Below are 23,483 nucleotides of genomic sequence, written 5' to 3'. Positions count from 1 at the left end.
TCTAGAAGACATATCACATCTTGGCAAGGCACCCGGGTTCCCACACTAACTTAAGACACTGACGTTAAAGCTCTCGCCTGGTGGAAAGCACTGAGTAATAATGTGCAGGGTTAAGGACAGGACAGGGCGTACTCTTCGTCAAGGATTCTTTTGTTCTAAAGCCAATTGATTTATTTTAGAACAAAACTAAGTTCACAACCAGAAACGTATATCAGCCAGACACGATCTCATAAAAGAATGAAAACACAAATATCAATACAAAAATCATAGGTTTTTATTTCTGAATCAAGATCCGAAAGCGGTTCTGATCTGCTATCAAGTCATTATTCATGACGTCTGGGATTGATCGAACCCAAACAGATGCAGCGTCAATCAACGCTGCTCGTCTATTCCCGTTCATATCCTGATGAACTTTATTATTTGTGAATTTCCCGATTAGACTCTAACATATACATTTATTACAAACAATAAAATGAATAACATGCAAAACAATCAAAATCTGAACAATTACAAGACATTCCAGTTCTTTTAAACTTCACACAAAAAATTCAATCAAAGACAGAAGACACCCATCTGAGAATTGTGCAAAAATCATAATCACATTTCTAGACACATATCACACAATTGAATCACTGTAAACAACAATAGAAGATGGCAATGTCAAAGTTGGCAGCTCAATCCTGCACGAGGACAGAGCCAGCCTGCAGGAGTCCTGCATGGCACCGGAGAACATTCAGGACGATCAGGATTAATTCAGCAAACCAGTTCCGCCTCATCTGTTTCTCTCTCTTTTTTTAATTTATATACAATCTAAAAAGTTTAGCATTCCATAATTGTGTTTCTCACCACTCTGATCAAACATTATAAAAGACGAATCCTGCATTTTCTCAGCAGAGGAAGAGTTATGACTAACAAGCCACATGACTCAATGTCACCCTGTTTCCCAAAGCTTTAATCAACACCTCGCTTTGCAAATAAATCTCAAGAGGCAAAATCATTAAAAACGGAAATAAAATGATTTTTCTGTACAACTTTACATGATGTGATTTCAAACCCAACCAACTTATCCACTATATTTCTATTTTGTTTTTGAGAAAACAGATTTGACTAGTTTGCGCTAATAAACCTTAAGGAATGGCACAAGAAGACGCAGAACATTAAAAAAATAACGCAAATATGTCAAATCAAAACAACGCAAGGAAAAAAATACCAGCAGAGGCGACCATATGGCAGCAGATGCTGCCAAAGTGCAGATTCACAGTGATTCTGAAGAAGACGGAGAGGTGAGGGTCGTCGTCTTGGCCACATTCAGGAAGCATCGTGCTCCTAACGTTGGTGTTAGGAGCACGATGAGGGGAAAAATAAGGCAATCTGTCTCTGGAAGACCAAAAAGCAACACCCTGGATTAAAAACAAAAAAAACAACCACTCCAGTTATGTACATTTATGTTTTGGTTCTGAATGTTGGAGGAGATGGGTCTTTGGGTTGGACGCCGAGAGGCCGAGAGAGGAAGGTGTGTGTTGGGGAGGTGGTCTGGTAGTGCGGATGGAGGTCCTTACGGCTCAGGGGACGAGCCGAAAAGGAAGGCGCCTCTTCGGGTCCCTGAACGGATCCGCCTGCTGCTCAGTTTCCAGAGTAGAGGTCCACAGTGCTGGAGCTCAGGCCCCGTCTCTCCTTCAAGTTACCGCCCGGCCGAGTCTGAGAAACCGAAGAAGACGCGGCACCGACATGACCTTTCCGATTTATTACAATTTTAATTTAAAAGAGGAAAACAAAAGTGTTGCTTACCTGGAACGGGGCCTCGCTGGTCTTGTTCAGATAATTCAAGGAAGCGGCTCGCTTCATGCTGTTGGACGAATAGCGAGACAACAATGTTAAATGGTAAATGGACCACTACATGACATCATTCACCCATTCACACACTGATGGGAGGAGCCACTATTCAAAATGCCACATCAGTATTATCAACCATACATAGCAAGTTTTAGGGTTAAGTGTCTTGCTCAAGGACACATCAACATGGGCTAGCGGCGCCAGGGATCGAACTGCCGATACTCTGATTGAAAGACGATCCGGCTCACCACTGAGCCACAGTCGCACACAGTCACCCCATGTTCATACAGTCTGAGATCAGGGGATCGGTACACAACTACTACGACTCAGAGGGCGGCGGGGGTTAACTTTCAAACTATCACAAATCTTCTTTCCCACAGACAGCGTTTACTACTCAAACAGGAAGAATCCCGGCCTTTGAATGCGGCCATCTATCAAGGGAGGATTCCTTCTGCTCTTACTTGGTGCTGCGAGGTTCAGGCGGCCCGTTGCCCTGCAGTTTCTTCACCAGCAGCTCGCTGCTGCGACGCAGGACGTCCCCAAAGAGCCTTCCCAGAGAGCCGCTGCGCTGGAGGGCTCCACTGCCGTCCTGCGGACACACACAACCGTCAGCCCGTCTGTGCCGCACCAACGGCAAGAAGTCACAGATAAGTCTTCTTCTTAGCTGTTGTATAGGCCAGCTGTTCTCAAATCGGGGTACGTGTACCTCCTGGAGGACATGAAGGCATCCAGGAGGTACGTGAGATTAAAATAAAATCCATTTGAAATCTATTTCCATCATCCATTAAAAAAAAAAAAGTAAAACATGTTTATTTAATGAATATTCAAGAAAATATAAGTGTAAATTCATAAACTGAATTGTATATATATATATGCCATATTAAATCAAACAATGGTGGCACAGCACTGTTATTATTATTTTATTTTTTTTTACCTAAAAATGCTTTGGTCACGAGGTCCTTGGCTGAAAACAATATTTCACATGGGAGTGCTTCACTGACAAAAGGTTGGCGTAGGCCATGTTACGAATGGCTGGTTGCAGCCAAAACAGCATGAAAAAGCAAGCCGGCTTTTAAACATTGTTTTTAATGACAGCAGGCCCTCAGTTTGCACATCCATCAAGCAACATCACTCGTGGGATCGGTCTCATTGAGGTCAAATGGCTGTGCTGTGTGTTTGTGACTGATCTGCAGTGATCTGCGCTTCATTGATTATTGGAAGGTAATTGGCAACTATTCTCATGGTAGAATAATAGTGCATGTGTTTTGGAAGCAAAAACACCACAGGCGACTTTATTTCAGCATCTTAAATCAATGTCAGAAATTGTATTCAGAAATCAACAATTATCGAAAATGATACTCAAAGCTTCTTAATTTTGTCTCAGTGTACAGTATTTATGTATCCATCCATCCATTCATTTTAAGCTTAGTCACAGTTTTCATGACCAACTAACCAGTGAAGACAGTATGTGTACCGACTTCTGGTTCTGGTGAGACGCATCATAAAAACTGTGCCAACGGTGTTTGAGGTGTGATCGTCAGTATGCAATGCGGGCCAGTCGCCAGCAGGGCGCGCTGCTGGCAAATCTGATCACCTCCAAAAAAGATTGTACATGTTTCTGCCAAAGACTTAATATCAGTTCCCCATCGCCGGAGATGAAAGTTAAAGGAATCACAGATGTGCAGAGAAAAGACACAACTTCACAAATGGAAAAACTTTATTTGAGAATACCAACAAGTGTTGATGCAATAATCGTCACAATGCAGAATGGTAAATATAATGCAGTCCTACTTACTAAGATGGTGCTTACAACCTTACCATTTATGTTCTTCCACTTTGGGAAACTGAAGTCACACTATATATGTCAAGAATAGACAGTTCAATAAATAAGCATTCCACTAACACAACAGTATTGTCATAATTATGTGATGTACATAGTCAATTATTTTGTTCAGAGTTGCATTAGAAGTATAGGTGTAGTCATTGGAAGGAATGAAGAATCAAGGCAAGTAGCATACTGAAAAGCCGTATAGTGAATGCACTTGTCCAATCTATGAATACAGCCTACAATTACACTTTAAAAGGATGTTAAAATCATTTTACATTCAGTTAGTTAAACATCTGAAATAGCACGTTGATCTTGAGGAAACACTCGCACTTGAAATTCCGGCGTCTTAAAAACATGATTCACCAAAGTGACAATGTTGACTTGCTAAACAACTGTGTATGAAAAAAAGGCAACACACTCCATTAAGCTTTGTGTTCATAATACAGCGTCCGCAGCCAGACTACGCCACCAGAACATACACAAATACACACTAAAACTACTGTGGAATCCAGGCTTCCATTGAATGATAACACTAGCTTCTACTCCTGCACCAACAAATAAAGTGTACGTCCATTATCTTTTTATTTTATTGTTCTTTAGCTCTCTCTCTCTCTCAAGGCGACCATCGTCTCTGCTCGACGCTCCGATCGGTCTCTGCTGTCGCACCGGCTTCAAAGCATCAGACGATGCTACCGTGTACATATCGTACTAGCGTCGAGCGTGCGTGCGTGCGTGTGTGTTTGTGAACACACAATCAAACCAAGGACAATGACGCCAGTGAGAGCTGCTCGCACATAAATTACCATGGCAACAACTGCTGGATGCGATCGGACCAATTTGCCGTCAACTGATGTCGGCCCGTCTGGTCGTTCACAACGCTGCGGCTATTTGTTGACCATCTGCTGCCGTAATATTCAGCCACAAAATAATTTAAGAAATATATTTTTTTTTAAAAATGTAAACAAAATGATACAAAGTTGAAATGAAAAGGAAATATGTCTATAAAAACAAAAATGGCAACGCTGCCTTCGAGGCAGCAGAAGAAGTGACTCTCGTTTAGCATGTGAAACTATACAGTACCGTATTTCCAAACTGCTTCGGCAAGTGATCTCATTATTGTTAAGATAGTTCAAACCATAAAACATGCACACAACGTCAAAAGAAATACCTTTCTTAAAAAAAAAAGACTAATACGGCTAAATACAGGCACCAAGTTGAAAGCTAGCTTTGAGGTCAACTTTCATTTGTTGCAGAAACAGACTGTAAACAAGTTCACAGTGAGACTCAAAGCAGAGCAGCTGTGGAAATGAATCATTTAGCAACATAACGTTTTATCTGACTGAGGGTTGGTGAGAGGCCTGGAGCCGAGGTCGCCATCAAAGGCGACACTGATCCTCAAAATCTTTCATCTTTCGCCTTCTTCCAATAAATTACTTCCCCGCTCGTCTTATCAAGCCAAAGAAATCTACAGTGCACTTATGAAAATCTACAAATGGGTGTTTAGAGAGAGGGGAGAAATGTGCGAGTGGCTTCCTCGCAGGGGAAAAGATTTCACCCACAACTACTTACTTCTTTAAAACTATTATTCTTATTTTTTTTTTAAAATTTTAAGTGAGAGAGGGAGTCGAAGCAACGTTTCTGACATGGTAGACTACACAGAGTTAGTGAGAGGAAAGGATTGAGAGAGTGAAAGAAAGAGAGAAGAAAAGAGCACAGATGAGAAGACCAAACGTCCCAGCAGTTGTAAGGTGAAGAGGGGGGGACAGAGGTGACAGCCAGGGGGCGGGGGCTTTCTGAGCCTCTGCTGGAGGCGGCACCGGGAATGGTAGAGGAGCCGATGGCTCTGTTGGGACAGAGAAGGCCAGAGGGAACGACAACACGCATCCTTTTTGCTATTGTGTTGGGTAAGGAGAGAAGGATGGAGGAATAATCTTGATGGCTTAGGCCTGATGAAAGAGAAAAAGAGAGAAAACAGACAAAAACGGCACACATTGTAAGATTAAAAGCTCTGGGTTGGGCTTCCTACGCTACTCACCTACTCACTGGAACGTATAAGCTTCACCCCTTTTCTACACTTAACTGCAATAGTTTGAAGTTATAGTAAATACATACATATCTATCCTGCACAAAGTTCATCATCCTAACTGCAGCTCGAGGTCTGGTTATAGACATTTCTGTGATCCCCAGTTAGAGAGAAAGTACGCAAAGAAAAAAAAACAAGATCTATAAATCCAGCCGCACAGGAAGTAGTGTTCCTCTTTGAAACGTAGCAGCTGTTTCAGGAGCTGCACTACGGTCAGCGATGCAGTAGGTTGCCGGTTGCAGTCACCGTGACTCAGCAGTTTCTTTCTTTCTTTCTTTCTTTCCTCTCTGGGTACCGGGAAGTCTGGACTTGGCACACTGCGCTCAGCCCGTGACTGTGCACTGCAGACGTGGGACATCTGCAAGCATCAGCAGTGAAAGGAGCACACTGATGGAGCCATTACACCGATCACGTCTTTACGAACGGCATTTTGGGATTCAGAAACCCTGCATTCACCTCAGGAAGATCAAATTCCCTAAAGCTGTCTCTGATGAATGATGAAACAGTCTCTTAATACTGAGGCACTAGCCTCGGCTTGCACTGCGCTCCTTTACCTCGTGACTAATCAGCCCATTGTCTGGCCCTATCTGTTATGCTACTAATCCAACCCACCCACGCATATTGTGTTGAGTGAGAGTTCAAGGGGGAGAGTACAATCCACTGAGCAAGAAAAAGAGGAAATCTGATTGACAGGCTGATTGGTTGTCATGGCATGAGTAATCAACAAGGAATGGGGGTTAGTGAGAAGTCGGAAAGAAAAGAAAAAAAAAAGGATGAAATCTGGACAACATGCGAACAAACAGGCAGCCTGTTGAAGCGTCTAGCCGGGACGAGCGCAGAAGCAGCAGCAGACACACAGACTTTGTGGATCAGCATGCTTGAGGACGCACAGACAGACTACCACTTGACCTGAACACAACCACAGATTTGTGGCACTCAAGTTAGCCCCATGTAATGAATGAAACGGCAGGTATTTTGGATGCGAGTGTGTGTGACACCACTCCTGTAGCCTCAGAGGCATGTCGGCCCTTCTGAGAGCAGGGTGAAGACATGTTGGGGCAACGCTAACGCAGTAAGGGGAGCGATATTTCTGACGAGCACGCATTGCATCACACCATCACTCAGCAGACACCGACACACAAGCAGACAGGACTTTACAGGCCTAATTTATTTAACACAGGACGCTGTAATGACGCGTGTCTGCAGATTTAAATGGAAAATGAATGGATTGATGGACGTTGAGTCATCTTTTATTCAAAAGAGTAAATGTTCTTTTTTTTTTTTGTATAAATTAGCTTGCGGAAGGGAGGAAATGATCTCTAAAAACAAAAAATGGACAGTGCGTTGTATTTCTACTGCCGTGGTCGTGACGGGATAATGAAATGCTCGCGCGCACCCAGCAACCCTCCGCGTGCCCTCGCATGTCTCAAACTCACACGAGGTGCACACTGACGAATATACACGCCATTGCCTGTGCCGAGTGAAGCAGTTTAGAGTAGCCGTGTTATGCATGGCAACACGTCTGTGTGTGTGTGTAAAAGCTTTCCCATTCACACAAGAGCAGCCCCCCCGCCCCCGTTGCCTTTCTACCTCATGTTACTCAGAGCAGCAGACGTTTGGTTAACAGACATCAACCATGTGGAACACATGAACACACACACATGCACACAGTCCATTAGTGTGCATGTTAAGGGTGAGCCCAGCAGGCGAGCGTTGCTACATGCATGTTTTTGGATCTGGGTTGGCGCAGTTAAGGGCGTGGCTGCATTCAAGTGAGGGGAAAAGGCACAGGCTCAGACGAGGCATCTCTGCTGGCAGTCCCGCCCTCTGGTTTATGTAAGCCTCACCAGAGGGCTTCTTCGGAGCTGGGACACAGCTCTGGCAGCGTCTATTTTAAATGCACGCACTGCCACTTTGAATATCATGTTTTCAGCATCAGCCTCCTTTAATAACGAGGACAAGGGGTGACAATGGGAAACAATGTGCAGAAGCACCGATTGTTCAGTCCCAGCCAGCGCGGACATGAGCATCGGAGGTGTTGGGAACCATGTCAATCGTGTTCAATAGTAGAAACTAGAGACGTTCTTATAGGGATTTCAAGAGGCTGCATCGCTTGCGGTCGCACAAAAGAAAATAAATATTTCATATGTTGCCAGGGGAGCCACAGAATGAGCTTGTGCCTTTTCTTTTTTTTTTTTGTCCTCTTTCTTTTTGTTACCGCTCGACTTGTGCAGAAGCATTGCCAGCATGACATCCACTTGTTAAAACGAGACACTGGGACTTCATTGTCAAGCAATGGACAACAAAAAACAACAAACATGAACTTCTAGTCCAAAGCAAACTCAAGATGCTGTCAAAAACAACAGGTCAGCATGCCGAGACACTCAATCAGCGTTACATCGTGAAAAATTGGAATTCCAGGTCGACCTCATGAGAAGAACACGACACCGACAAGGCGTCAATGGACTGGCACAGATTAAACAGCGATTTAGTAAAAAAGCAGATTGAACTACTTGGCCTTAAATCTGATTCATCTAAAAGCTACTTATGTGCAATACTGACATCATAAAATAGGATCTGAAGGAACGACTCATTTGTACTCTTGTGCCGTTTGACCACAGCAAGGATGGGGCTTCCTGAGCGGCTCCAATCATTTAGGTACAGAAGACAGAGGAGTCCACTTTCTGGCAAATACAGAACCCCACTTATAAAAAAATCACTAATTTAAAAAGACCCCCACCCCCATTTGCAATCACAAATGAGTCACCGCTCTGTACCAGTCCACACTCTCACCCGTGTCATCGTGAACGCCACTGTGTTCTTCAAGTGAGGTCACCGGCCGCTTTGACTCGACTATAGTGGATTTGTACTCACCCCGTTCCACTCCACGGCCATACTCACTTCCTCGCCGGTCTCGGAGCCGCTCTCATACTTAACGCTGCTCAGGCTGTCCCGGCTCCTCCGCCGGTCGCCATCCGTGTCCTTCAAGATCTCAACCACACGCGTCTGGTGGATGGGGTCGATGCCCTGGTGAGAATAACGCAAAAGGTACGACACAAAAACAGACAGACGTCCCGTAGTTAGATTTTGCGAAGACGCAGACGCTGTCTCGTTGATAAGGGTGAGAGTGTGAAGTTACATGGAGGTATTAAAAAGGGATTTTATTTTTTCCGTCTCTTTTAATGCATTCACGGGCACTGTTATAGTGGCAACGCAGAGACAAGCGGACATGTCTAATGTCTGTGAGATGGGAGGGATGTTAGGGGGGAGAGGTGGAGGCTCTGTGGTGGTGGTGGTGGGGCTATCAGTTAGAGACAAAGCACTTACTGTGTTGCTCTGGATCCATAGCATTGTAGAGAAAGGGAAAGAAATATAATGAGATTTGGGGAGACATATTTGGGATTTTACAAAAAAAAAAAAAAAACAGGAGCTGATAAGTTATCTGCATGCAAAAACTTTCAAAGAAAAAACTTAAAAAAGAAAAGATAGAAATCCCAGCTGACCTGCTTGCGAGACCTCACGGCACACTCCTCCAGGGTCTCGGCCGCCTCCAGCTTGCCCTGCCGGCGGTACAGGGCCCCCAGGTTCCTCAGGGTGGTGTTCACTGTTGGGCTGCACACACAGACAGAAACTAATATCTTACCTGAAGGATTGAAGTAGTGACTTGTGTCTGTTGTTTATGACGAAGTTGTAAAAACAGGCTTATCACGCTCCGCCTCACCTGTTGACTTTGCAGGCCTTGTACCAGCCGCCGTACTCTCCGTATGGAGTGTTGTCCCGGTGCTTGCCCTGGAAGTAAATAAGGGAAAAGAGGAAGTGACAAGAGTGTGAAGAGACGTGAGTGATTTGAACCGGATCGACAGCTTTTTCTGTTTACATAGAAATTTCATCGGCCTACTGGGGGTTTATAGTGTGTGTGGGTGTGTGAGAAAGACAAGGAAATCAACTGTATTTCACTTTCCAAGAAATTAAATAATCACAATCTTCCATTTAACAGATTCCCTTCTTTTTAATATCTGCTGTGCTCTTTGTTTACGAGGTTGCTCACACAACGCCCTCCTCACCTTGTTATCCTCTCGCTCCTCTGCATGCATCCAGATGGGCTTGTTTTCAGCTGCAGACAAACAGACAGGAGAAGTGGTCGACATGCAGCACAACAGGACTGGAAAACAGCTCAACCGGTTGACCTCAGGGTGTTCAGATGGAAACCGGTCGATTCATTATATTCTTCATAGTAAGACAATCATGCTCTTGGATCATTTCTATGCATGTGCTGACTCAAATGCAAGAGCAGGCTGCTGAACTCTGAGATAAGGTGCAGACAGTTTAAATACTGGAGATTAAAAACTGTTTAAGTGTCAAGGACTGTGGTTAATAACAAAGCTTGATTGATAAAAATGTAAATTTAGAAATACTGCAAGTACTTTGTTTAAATTGTTTTTATTTCTAAACACATATTTTCATATTCTTCGGAATAAGTCAATAGATGTCAATACAGAAAACACTATGCACCATTTTCCTGAGCGGAAAGTGCAATTAGTGATACGTAAACAACAATCGACCCTTTTCTGATGCTATGAACATTTGCAGGGAACCATTATTATTTAATAATGCAATAGAATAATAAAAAATGCATTGGAAACAAACATAGCAATGTAAAAGATATTTAAAACAATTTGCGACTGTTTGTGATCAAATATAAAACATTGTGGTGTTTTCTCTTTTCATTCCCAGAACACAAAGTGTTGCTGCTTCATGTTGCTCTGACGCTTCTCTTAAGCCTCAACTCTACGAAAAGGTTTTTAAAAGATACCTGGGAGCCATTATCAAGATAAGTGACACATGAAGAATAAACCTCTCAGTATAAATAGGAGATGCTTTTTGCATAAAAAGCACCAGAGCAGTGCATTGTGTCGAGCCCCTTTCATTCATTTCTACAAAGCAGTCAATCAAATCCCTGGAGGAAGGCCCACAAAACGCTAAACTTTAAATTGAAAGAGAAGAAAATTGCAAAAATCTTTAAGACAAGTATACTCTTTATTCTTTAAAAAAAAGTTTGTTTTGAGTCTTTGTGTCCTCAGAATGGAGAAGGTCGGCACCTTGCTTTGAACATCGTCCACTTTTTAAACTGTCCATCACTCACTCTGCTGATGTGGGACAAACAGTAGATGCAACATCAGACAATGGTGGAGGAAAGATGAAAACATGTAATACAAATCTAATCTGTGTATTACGAGAGGATGTTTGATGTGACCCACCACCATGTCTCTATAAACATACATTGTATGTATTGTGTCTCTAGGTTGAGTGAAAAAACGCTCATCGACCACAGCAATGTGAAAATAACCTCTCAAACACATGCCGGCATTAACTGGAAGCTACGCTACGAGACCTTACCGTCAACGGATCCAAACTCTTTCTCGTGAGCACGAGTCAGAATCTCTTTGTACAGAACCTCGGCCTCCTTGTATTTCCCCTGTTTGAGGAAGCAGGACGCCTAAGGAAGAGAAGAGAAAGCACATTTTAGCGCTGGTTCACATGGGCCTATTGACTCATAGTGGGACACAATGACATCGTACCACATTGATGATGATGGAGCAGCAGTATGGAGACAGTAAGGGGCACAGGAAGCAAGGCAGTAGACAAAAGGACGACTTTAAAAACGATTTTGCTCTATAAAACACCCCTAAAGATGCGGTGAAAAAACATATTTAGCTGCCTTTCATAACTGTTTTTGAAAAGCATGTGTGCTCCTTTTGTAAAGTCAGGGACGGTGTAAACCTGAAAAACATCAGTTGAATGCAATGAAGTTTGGCGTGTTTGCATGCTAATCGCCTTCGTAGAGACCAAGCTCTGGCGTACAGAACAAGCGAGTGATTCGGTTACATTATAACTACACTCTGCCTTTTGTTTATTCACAGCTCAAGACGGATGGTAATTCCTGTTGAAACAAACAGCACGGCATAGAGTTTGAAAGGGAGACGGACAGAGGCGCACGATAAAAGCGGGTGTGGCAGCGGCAACCCGTCTCTCACCAGGTTGTTCTTGGTTTTGGCCACATTGGCATCATCTGGGCCCAGCCTGCTCTCGTAGATCTCCAGGGCGCGGCAGTAGTAGTACTCAACCTCCTCATACTTGCCCTGGTTCTGGCAAAGCAGAGCCAGGTTGTTAAGCTGTTTGGCCACATCTGGGTGGTCCTTCCCCAGGACCTGAGGGGAAAACAAGAAGCAAATGTTCTCAGTTTGTGTCCCTGACTCGGTTGCTCTTGGCATTTCTTCCTTCTGCGCCCCTCGCTGCTGTCACCGGGAAGCACGGCTGCCCGCTGCAGACACTCAGGAGATCTAATAAAAGGCCAGCGGATCAATACAGAGGGTACAGAATAGAGATTTCAGGCAAAGAGAGACTCTTAGTACCCAGCTTGGCTCTGTTGTGTATCCTATCTATCTCCTGCATCGCTCCCCAATGCCTGCTATCCAATTTCAGCTGGGTTCTCAATTAAACTCCTTCAACACGATAATTGGCCCCCAGCGGAAACTTCACAGAAACTCTGAGAAGATCATTTGCTCTTTCCCCTATTTATAGTCGCTGGTGTTACAGTAGCTACAGCGGACATTTTGGAAACATCATCACTGTTAATGACTTCATGACAATGAGCTAATTGTTCACTGATTGAGCCTTGAGGTGAGGCCTCGGTAGCACTGCTGTGGACGGCTCTGCCAGTGCGATCCAGGGATGTGGCCTACCTTTTCTCTGATCTCCAGAGCCCTCTTACACAGAGGCTCGGCCTCCTTGTACTTCCCTCTCTTTCCATACAGCACAGCCAAGTTGTTCAGCGTCGCAGCGACCTGGGCATTCAGAGAAAGAGAGAGAAAACCTGATTGAGGCCACTTCCTTTTTTTTCCCATACTGGCAGCTTAGCTTCACAATGACATAATTAAATGTACTGCAGTCTAATGACTTGTCACAGTCCTCAAGGTTTTTGGGGGGAGGGTTTCAAAATGCTCAAAGCCACCTAGATAACAGAGGATTGTGGTACCCTGCCTCATTATTCTGTATTGAGGATCAGAGCAAGTAACAAGAGTAACAATATGAGACAAACTGCAAACTGCAGAGCTGCAGCGACTCGCACCTTTAATAGCTTCCTTCAGGCTTTACCAAGCGTTTCCCTGCCAGTGTATGCCATTCAAGTGCCATTCATACAAATCTGTTTACAAAGGCAGTGAAATAAGTAGCACAGTTGAATGTTGTTGTAGTCTGACTGTGGTTTGGTTCATGCTGGTCGGATGTGCAGACATTCAGGAGCTTTGACTGATTAGTTTAAAGTCTGCAGGCACATATTCAATTGTATTGTGAAAAAAAGGGTTTATTGCCTCCCTAAACCAATCTATCTAAAAATGAATATATGGTGGTCATGACGGTGGCTGATTCTTACCGCGGGGTGGTCTTTGCCCAGGGTTTTCTCACGAATGGACAGAGCATCATTGAGCAGATGGGCGGCCTCTTTGTATTTGTTTTGATCCCTGCACGAGTGAGAGGGAGAGACAGCACAGCATGATAAGACTGAACGTTCATCGCTCTTTGACAAAAAAAAGGGGCAACATGACGAGCAAAACAAGAAGAATAAGAGTAAAACTCTCAAAAGCTCCTATATGGAGAACATGTCTGACCTGTAGACCAAGGCCAAGATGTTGAGCATGGTGGCCACGTCAGGGTGGTCGTGTCCAGAGGTCTTCTCCAAGTCCTCCAGGGCCTGCTTGCACAGGGGCACGGCCACCTCGTATCTGCCCTGAGAGGCATACTGGATCACCAGGTTGTGGAGGGTTCTCAGGCGGGCTGGGATCTCGTAGCCTCCCTGCTGGGCTGCAGCCACGGCCGCACTGTTGTGCTGGTGCTGCACTGTGAGGTAGAGAGGCCACACGCACAGGGCAAAGGTCAGCTTCATGGTCAAAAGGTTAAACCAATACCTGATTATACCGCTATATTGGGATAATTCAATTATTTAAGGGCATGACAACATTCTCCACCAAAGTCTCCTGGAAAGTCGGGTTGATTTAATCCGATGGGATGTGACACCAGATAATCGGGCCTATATATCAAATAATATCGAAAAAAAGTTGCTGGATTTTTCCTATTCAAAATCACGTGTGATTGTTGCTAACCTTGCCGGTGAGGTCTTTGAATAAGATTTGTGCACATTATCACAAAGGAAAACGTTCCCTGTTGACCATCCACTATGTAGGACTATGGAACAAAAAAGTTGTGCATCCTGCTGGAGAAGTCTTAACTGTTTTACTTATTGAAGAATTGTCATTCGAACTAGGTAACACTTGGTGGGTGTACTGCTGGGGACCTAAGGGCGTCCCTTGCTAAATTTGGTGCAATTAGGACACAGTCAATATTAATAAAATTTGAGTAAACAAGGAAACGGTGCTCTCTGCAGAGGGAGCGGGGCTCTGCACCGGTAATGTAATAATCCTTTGTTTTAATCCAATACTATGAACACATTTCTCTCAAAAAGTATTGTTAGCTCTTTGCTCTAAAGGATCACTATCACATTTCGAACCGCTACTGTATCGTGGAAAAGCTATTTTATCAGATTTCACAGTGTTATATGTGTTGTGTGAAGTCATAATGTCGGGCTGAAGTGCTTAATACGGCCATTCCTACTTCCTTGGCCATGCTCCTCCTCATCATTTGGGAAGAGGTCATCCAGGGAGTCCTTTGGTGTTTCCCGGTCCTTCTCCTCCTGCTGAGAGGAGAAAACAAACCTGCCAGTCAGATCTTCCAACAGACAGCGGGGAACCACAGACGACCATCTGGAAACACTGTTTTATAATTGGTATCTTTTCAAACATGTAAGATAACGCCATATTCATTCAAATAGCGTTTTTGCCTACTGCATATCTGCTATCAATCACTTGTTCTGTGTTCTCAATTAAAAAACAGAGACCATGTCATAGGAATATATATTTTGTATGCTTTGTTTTCGTCTGCATTATATCACTAACAGTGATCTCAGAAGGACCTTCACACATAAGCCTGCTAAAAGCTGCAAAATGGAGAAACCCCCCCAATAAGAATCTTTTTGGGTATTGGCAGGATTATTTCCTGCAGTAAGCGGTTAGTGGACACAGGCTATTAGAGCCTTTCTTTTATGACTAAGAAGGTCAGACGAGGCACCATTGGATCAATAACGACCAGAAAGCCTCATTCCTGGAAGGCCATGCCGCTCTGTGTTTTTCCCCTCCTGTATCAAATATCATTGACATTTTGCCGCACTTTATAGTTAAATCAGTCATTTTTAGGCAGATGCAAAATTAAATATAGTTCCAAGTTGATTCAGGACACAGATTTTGTACTACAACTTTCCATTATTCTTAAAATAATTAACACGTCATGTCTACTCTACTTCACAGCGTAAGCCAAATAATTAATGAGTCTTGTTACAATGAGAACAATCAAACCACAACGCACACGAAACATGGTGGAATTAAGAAAAAAACTCAATCTCACAAAACAATACATTAGTGACCAAGTAATATTCTGCCGATGGATTTGCAATAGTTTAAAGTACTTACGGTGGGTGAGACGTCTTCGTCATATTTTTTGAGCTGGTTCATGAACTCCAGGTGCTTCTTCTCCTCCTCCAGCTGGGCCACGTTCTGCTCGCTCTTCTGCAGCTTCTGCTGGGTGTTGGCCAGCTCGTCCCGTAGCCACTGGTTTTCCTGGCAGAGCCTCCTCACCTGCGCGCGCAGCTTCTGCTTCTCCGACTCCACCGCGTTGAGGTGGTTGGACAGGGCCATCATCACCTGGGATGGAGACAGCATTGAGGCGCAATGACACTTAATAAGAACGAAGCGTTTGCAGTGGCAAAGCAGGAGAAGACAAACGTGGGGGCTGATTCTGAGTGAATCATGATCACCACACAAGCTCATTATAGAATGAGGAAGCAGAAGTACACATTTTCTTTGTTGCTCATATCATCCAAGTGACCAAACTATATCTACTCATTAAGTCCCCATACCTCTGCCACCGCATCTTACCTGTGCTTCTCCCAGGCCCAGTTCAATCATCTCCACTGACTTGCGGAGCAGGTTTGACTTCTCATGCACCAGGTTTGCCTCTTCGTCCTTCTTTAGACACTTGATGGTCTCCAGGAGGCTGTGGAGGATGGAGTTGTGCTCGTTCTTTAGGGCCTCGAGACCCTGGATCACCAGCTTTGTGTTGGAAATGATCTCCTCCTGAGAGAGCTTCTCGAGCTTCTCTTCCCGTGGATACACCATGGTGGACATATTTAATGTAGCTCAGGAAAACCTGTACAGATACAAAAAAAAGAAGAGTGAACCGGCGGTTACAAAAACATCAGCTGCCAAGGACATTTTTGTAACTTTCTTCCAACGATGCAGCTGTCCTAGTTTAACACCAACACCAAAACACAGAATGTGAGAGCTTGACTGAACGGCAGCTGTCACAACATGACTCGTTACACTTGGTGAAATAGCAGAAAAGTATCTTCACTGTCAGAGGATCTCAATTCTTGGTTAAAAACCCTCAAGGTCTGACGCCGTAGAGCCCCGCCCTTGATGCTGACAGACCCCAAAGTAATTTCTGTGCTCGGCTAATGAGTTCATAACATGACACGCCCTGCGGGCAACATGACAGTCATAAAAGCGGAAATGTTTTATTATCATGTTTTATCACTGCGGGGTAAATGACGGATTCAAATTTCCTGAGCGAGATCGGTCAGCATTTCTTTGAGCTATTTAATTTTACATATTCAGAATTTATGTTTGTTAAATGAAACACATAAACTCTGCTCCAAACAAGTCTTGTGAATTACTCAGCTGTGATGGTGGCATGAATCCAGCTGAGACAGACGGAGTAAAAACATGTGTGATGTGCCTGCTTTATGCATAGCCAAGGGCCACAGGGATATATTATTTTGATGGGCTGACGGTTAAGTTTGTGGCACCTATAATAAGCTCTGGTTGGGAGAAGAGCTGCAGCTTGTGGTGTAAACAGAGGGCACTCAGATGCTGCAGTGTGGGTGCCTTCTGCAGCAGGCACTTTATCCAAACTGAGGCCCAGCCGGCTGCATGGCCGGCTAAAGAGTCGAGGAGAGGATGACATGACAGAAATCGCAGTATTACGGCTTAGCAGCTGGTTAACCCCACCAGTGTTCAAAATAGTGTTCTGAAGAAATGCCCGCCCTTTGGTGAGCGCATGGGACATGTGCCATTTTCCCCCAAACAGTCCGAAGATAACCGATGACTCACTGAGCCACGTAGCTGTTAGCTACATTGTGTAAATGCAAAATGTGGCCCTGCCCTTTAGACAGGGATCCAGGCAATGTTGAGCTTGTGCACTGTATTTTAGCAGCAGTGAGGATAAGAGGTTAAGGATCAGTGATACACACCAACTGAGAGCCATCTGCCAAGAGAAAAACATATCCTCCACCATCAGTGAGCCACTGCATGCTTGGGTACTTGCATTTCAGCAATTGTCTATTAAAAGCAATGAATGGCGGAAACATAAAGAACAAAAAAGCCCAAAACAACTGCAATAAATAATTACTTACTTTGTAATGTGGCAACAGAAGACACGTTGTTAAATAATGTTGATGTGACCTGGAAATAACGTAAACGCAAACCCCTTTCAAAAGATTTGCCATCAATATTCAAGGGCAGAGGTCAATTGCTGGGTTGTGAATCAAGCTGTTTGAGACATCACATGATACTTAACAGGTGTTAACTAACAATTATCGTCATTATATTCAATTCATCTGTTGATTATGTTAACAATTAATTTTGTTGTTTGTTTCATATTTTGTCTGACCGACAGTCTAATAAATCGTGACAGTTTTGGTGGACTTTGGCTCAGTTTTACAGCTGACGCTTGCACTGGGAGACGCACCAACAACACATACAACTCGGTCTGTTGCTAGAATCCAGTAAATACGTCTCGTCCCCAGATGTTATGCATGTCCCATCATATAATCATGGCTGAGTTCTGTCAGGAGAGTGATATTTATGTTGGTCAACTAATGACCAACTGGATGTCAGTCTGAGGAAATGAGCTTTAATCAGAATGACACTGGAGCATTCGTACCGCCAGCTGGTGGCTCAGGATGTGCACAATATAATAAAAAGTGGCACGGTATGATAACACTGGAGTGGCTGGGAGGATACCGAGAAGACACATCTGCTGGCAGCTGAAAACCTCTCAGCTCGTATCGATATTGTTTTTTCTTCCCTCCAATTAAAAGCTTTACCATTCTCTGGTTCATGAACACGCTTATTTAAATCCATTGAAGAATTCAAAAAATCCATAATGTTCGAAAAGGAAAGGGTATGAGTTGATTTATCCCCTCTTATCCTGCAAAATAAGCTTTTTCTGTTAAATTCCTAAAGCTTGTGTGTGGAGAAGGCAAACGTGATGAGTGAAGTTAGCCTGATGCAGAGATCATAGCGTCTCCTTTAAGCCGTTACATCGCTGAGTGATTCATATCAAGCATCTCTTATCTGCAATTTAGTAATTCAATGCATTTCATATACGATCATCGCTCATCCATTTTACAGTTAGAAACAGCAGAGCAGTAAAAAAAAAAAAAATGTAAATGCTAAATTCACAGACAACCAACCTCTTCAGGATCCATGAAGCACTTTTCACCACATATCAAATGACAGACAAATGAAACTTCAGAAATTAATAGTAACAGGCACTCTTTCGAAACCACTTCAAGAGATTTCAGATCAAATAGATACAGAGGTTAAGAAAAAAATGTGAACCTTTTTTTTTAACCTATTGAATTGAGGCCAAACATTAAGCTCAAACTGGCATATTTGTGGTGGGAATACATTTGTGCAAAACGGTTGCACATGTATAGTATGCCAAAAACACCAGAGGGGTTATGGTCAGTGGTTGCAGGCATCAAGAACAGTTAAATCATCAGGGACGGAGGAACATGAGTGAAACAAGAGTAGACCCCACCACAGATTAGTGAAAGCCAATGGACTACCTACTTTAAATAAAAGTTTATTCAAATGCTACAAACAAATCAAGCTGTACTCTCATTTGCGTGGTCAAAGAGGTGACTGTCTTAAATAAAATTTGGAGTTATGGAGCATCGTGAGTCATATGTTTGAAAGCCGTGCCACATAAAAGGGGTGATTCCCTCAGCAAAATGGCAGGGCAGAGATTATAAAACCAGAACTCTGCATGAAGAACTGTGAGAGAAGTTTGCTTTGCCATGGGAAGCCTAAAGTACTTTTCACTCCTGATAAGCGCTGGCGCCAAGGCTTTTACATGCTCTTAACAAGATATGAAATGATCCATTTTGAAAGATCAAGCATATTCACAGATCACACAGCGTATTACCCTGAAGAGTTACTCTTGAGTCTCGGCAGTTAAACGCCTTTGTGGATGAAAGGCCCGACACGCCGAGTGTACACAGAAGCTAACAAAGAGAATAAGGACTTTCATGTCAGTTGGGGGGAGAAACCTGCAGCTTTGCCTTAATACAATTCACAAAACACCTGTATCGAGGATTTGTTTTCCTCAGACAGCTAAAGTTAATATGTTCCAAGTCTTTGAAAGAGGTGAGATAAAGTCCAATGGCCCTGTTGTTTTCCTTTGCAAAGACGCCCTTGAATTAATCTTTAACATTTCCTTTTTTGTGTTGCCTACAAATCACTTGCAGCAAAATAGGAATTGTAGAATCAAAAAGTTCAAATACAATTCAAAAGGTTGAAAATGTGACTTCTCACACTGCTGACACGCATCGCAATGCTTTAGGGACAATACAAGAAAAATGTTCCTGTCACACATTACACTATATGACTGCATATATTCATTGCATTCCTCTAACTGATCATGAGGGACCTCATGATCAGTTAGAGGAATCATCAGGATCAAGTCTCATTTAAAGGCTTAATAGCAGCGGGTTGGGTAGCTAGTAAGAAGAAACTCAGCAACGACTCAGCAACAAAGTAAACTTGGATAAGCGAGGAAACTATTTGTGACATATTCCTCAACTCAGAGCTACATGACCTCCCATGTTAACATGTACGCAACATGGATAAGACGTACATTTACAGATCTTTCTGCTGCCACTCTGCAAAATGTGGACTATTTTATGTAATGTAGCTTTACAATGAGGTCGCAGTACAGGACCAATAGAGTGGGATTGAACAAATTATAGGACCATTATAGTGAACAATGTATTCAAAGCAAAGCGGTCGTGGCTTTTTTTATGAGGAAAAATGATGGGGAACAACTGACAACATGAAAAAATGGCAAATTACACAGAATGTTAACATCCATTAGAAAACCCACTATATGCATACTAAAGGCTAAATCAATCTATAATCAGTCATGCTAGCATGTTTTTAACTGTTCCAGTTTGCTAGACCAGAAAACTAACCTCAGTTTCAGTGGCAGATCAGAGCCTCATACTTTGGAACGGTGAAAACCTGATGAAATAATGACTCCTCCTGCAGCAATAGCGCTATACGCTGGCAAAGTGCATCATAAAAATGGCAGCGCTAATCCAAAGTGATCCTCCTTAATGGAAAAGAAAACTGTCAGTGTGAAACACAGAGCAATGAAAACCAAACAGGACAGTAATGAGAGTGACGAGTGCCGGCGGTGGGGAGAGGGTGACGAGAGCTGCTCGCGGGGGGATGATGATGACCTTCCCACTGCTCCGTCAGAACAACCAACATCAGCTCAGGGTGCACATCAAGAGACGGCCCCGCCCACGGGAGGAGAGCAGAGGAGGGTGGAGAAGCAGGTTGGGTGGGGGGAGGGAGCCAACCTGATCTCGACTCTGCTTCTCTATACTCATCAGACACAAAGGAAGAGGTCTAATGGGGACGGACTCAACGACGTTATTTACAGGCACACAAAGAGTGTCACACGCCACCAAGGATCAGGGCACACAACACACTGCAAGGTCAAAACCTGCTGTCTCGAGGTACGAGACAGTGCATCTGAAAATATTACACAGATTTTCCAATAGCTCCTGGCCCTACATTCTCACAATAGCAAAACATGTATGAGGTATCATATAAGGTTACATTTTCCTGATGATCTAAAATCAAACCAAGCGAATGGTCATAAAGTGCACCATTTGTAGCCCCAGCAAACACTTGCGGCACACAGACAGAACCCCAATGTAAAATAATCAAATTTTTAGCAACAACAAAAAACTACTTAAAACCATTAATTACTAAAACCCTGTTTACTAATTAAGTTAGTAAATTAAGTTTGATGACTCAACCTTGCAGGGGATGAAAAGTAATATTACTTTGCAGCAAGCCGTAGCATAACACGCCCAGAGTCCAATGCAAATATCCTGGAAGAGCGTACAGTGTTATAAAAGACAGTTCTGAATTTACAGAATCAAATTTGTGGAATCTGTATCGACTGCTTTATTTCCCTCCGAGCAGTGGCAATCGTGGCCATCTACCTGTCGAGTTTGTCCATCCAGAGCTCCACTCGTCATTACTCTTCATCTCCAGAGAAACCTTAAGCCTTACATTATCACACCATCATCACTCAGGCCACCTTCTCTTCCTTCTCCTCATCTCCGACAGTCATTCCAGTCGATTGTGCTTTTGCACACTGATCTCTCATAGATGAGCCAGCTGAATAGCCCTTACTTGTGTGCACTTGCTACTGCCAAATGTGCGTGCACATATACTTTTGATTTTAGGAGGGGGGATAAAAACTCTTATAAGGTTGCATCTCCTTTTTAATGCATGGCTGACACAAAAGTGTGAATGTTTGTCGTATAACCTCACTGGAAAACTGAGACATACAGACATGAAAATGCAAACCATTGCACAAGTTATAGGAACAGACCGTTGAGGAGAGGGTGCGGTGCTTGTTGGCATTACAATAATAAAACACGAGCATAGGAAATGGAAAAACGGTGCAGACTGCAGTGGGTGCATCAACAAGCCATCTCAATTTAGACGCATTTCCTGTCTATTAGATGGAGTCTGATAGCATCAGATCACATTATCTTCCTCCGTTTTCTCCACACACAAAAAACAGCAATCCAACAAACACCGTTCGCATCACCGTCAGACACAAAGGAGAGCCAACAACTACCCAGGAGGGTGTGGCGAGGTCTTGGACAGCCAAGAGGGAAATGACACTGTCCCCAGACTCATCATCCACCAGACCACCGACACCAGCTGCCACGGGGCGGTTTCCCCACAACTTGTTGTCCAAAAACTGCCTGAATGTTGGTACTGACGCAGAGAGATGCCCGTCCTACGCTGTACTCCTCGGGTTAGAGACTCTCTACCTGCTGACACCTGGTGCTGTAACGTCCACACAGTCCAACAACCGCGTCAGCAGTAGAGTACAATGGATGGCATTATATTTAAGATCATCGTTGTAGCTCTCCGTTAGCGACTCAGCATAACCTGTACGTGCTTGGAGCACAATTTCAGAGTTTTCTGAACATAAAAACAACAGATTAGATGCGCTGTCATTTGACTAGTTTGTTGTGACTTTCCCAGTTCTCAACGGGGCTGTGCTTTTCTACCCATCTACAAGGTTCCACGTGAATAATAACGGCACGTTTAGCAAATTGTTTCATTTACTAGAGTTGATATTATATTTCCTGGACTCGTTAAATTAGCTAACCTCCTAGTGAAGCTCGCTTTTTTGTATCAATAGCGCCCCGGTTAGCGACTAGCTCGCTTCAGCTAACCAGCTAGCGTCACCACTCCCTAGTCTCCGAGTTCACCCGGTTCAAACCGCGGAGCTGATACTTTATATTCACAGTCATTTAGATTGATACCCTTCAAATAAACAACAACATATAGGCGCAGCTAACACAGTTATAATATTAGTTCGTTAACATATAACGTTTGCTATCACTTACCGAGAGCTAGGTCTGACGGGTAGCTCAGCCCCTTTAAATCCAAAATGTCTCTAGCGGAGCAAGATTCTCCCAGCAGCCTCTGCGGGTGAGTTTGATTACAGTGACGTCATGTTTTGTTTTCGACACTGCCAAACCTCTCTTTCTCTCTGTTTTCTATCTACTAATAAATTTGTTTTACTTGGAAAACAAATATAAATGTCACTGCAGATATGATTTAAATCAAACTTCGAAGACAAATTACACCATACTAGTCCGTAAGGTAGATTTCCAAAAATTATAAGGGCGTAATAAGTGCTATGTGAAAGACCCAGAGACATACAATAATCAAACGAGACAAAACCCCGGACGTTTTTGGAATCCCTGCTGGACGCATTTTTCAGGTCTCGTTAAGAGGTAAGGTCCGAGAAAAAGAGGACGTCTGGTCATCCAACAACTGAACACAGTTAAAAGTTGTGCACACTAACATGTTATAGTAATTCTACCAGTCCAAAATGATTTCAGTGCTTCACATTTTCTCTGAACCCTCATTTTTTATTCTTAATTTGCCTATAAGATGTGACTAGGACACGTTGTTTCAATAAGCGGGATTCATAAAAAAGAAAAATAAATTAGGTAAGTGGGAGAAAAACATGACGCTGTATTTATTTTTTGCTGGAGACCCTGGATTCAATATGTAAGACGGCAAATTCTGCCACCCAGAGGCGAGATTGAAACCAACTATTAGAAGAACGAAGACACCGGTATTATAAAGCTAGGTGTGTATGATGACGGGTTTAAATCATGTGTAAACGCGTACCCTGCAAGCTGTTCACAGGGGACAATGGTTAGCGTTACATATC

The 23,483-nt window shown here is 43.4% G+C and overlaps 1 protein-coding gene across 7 annotated transcripts; it reads right to left on the bottom strand.

The window, feature by feature from the left end:
* Positions 1-252: 252 nt before the first annotated feature.
* Positions 253-22,710, bottom strand: LOC137779467 (kinesin light chain 1-like). Of its 7 annotated transcripts, none has more exons than XM_068567236.1 (17): positions 22,645-22,710; positions 15,788-16,058; positions 15,323-15,553; positions 14,412-14,493; positions 13,412-13,640; positions 13,177-13,264; positions 12,488-12,589; positions 11,780-11,953; positions 11,142-11,241; positions 9,809-9,858; positions 9,466-9,533; positions 9,248-9,356; positions 9,072-9,080; positions 8,619-8,771; positions 2,295-2,422; positions 1,789-1,846; positions 253-1,698 (listed from the first exon to the last, which is right to left on the bottom strand). In XM_068567236.1, the coding sequence occupies exons 2-17, from the start codon at positions 16,034-16,036 to the stop codon at positions 1,624-1,626; spliced, it is 1,905 nt and encodes a 634-aa protein (XP_068423337.1). In that variant the 5' UTR covers positions 16,037-16,058; positions 22,645-22,710; the 3' UTR covers positions 253-1,623. The 7 variants fall into 7 exon arrangements, with proteins under 7 accessions (XP_068423337.1, XP_068423339.1, XP_068423338.1 ...); XM_068567238.1 differs by having other exon boundaries at positions 14,412-14,490; XM_068567237.1 differs by lacking the exon at positions 22,645-22,710 and adding an exon at positions 20,167-20,323.
* Positions 22,711-23,483: the final 773 nt, after the last annotated feature.

This window comes from Clinocottus analis, unplaced genomic scaffold, assembly GCF_023055335.1.
Source record: "Clinocottus analis isolate CAN_PGR_092001 unplaced genomic scaffold, fCliAna1.0.p SCAF_8, whole genome shotgun sequence".
Classification (NCBI taxonomy): domain Eukaryota; kingdom Metazoa; phylum Chordata; class Actinopteri; order Perciformes; family Cottidae; genus Clinocottus; species Clinocottus analis.
Note: the sequence above shows the minus strand (reverse complement) of the source record. Positions and strands in the feature narration are given on the sequence as shown.

Excerpts from the sequence above, each read along its gene's own strand:
- LOC137779467 (XM_068567236.1), bottom strand. The coding sequence starts at position 16,036 with ATGTCCACCATGGTGTATCCACGGGAAGAGAAGCTCGAGAAGCTCTCT. Across the intron at positions 11,242-11,779 it reads CCAAAACCAAGAACAACCTG|GCGTCCTGCTTCCTCAAACA; the intron begins GTGAGAGACGGG and ends TCTCTTCCTTAG. Across the intron at positions 9,534-9,808 it reads AGGAGCGAGAGGATAACAAG|GGCAAGCACCGGGACAACAC; the intron begins GTGAGGAGGGCG and ends ATTTACTTCCAG.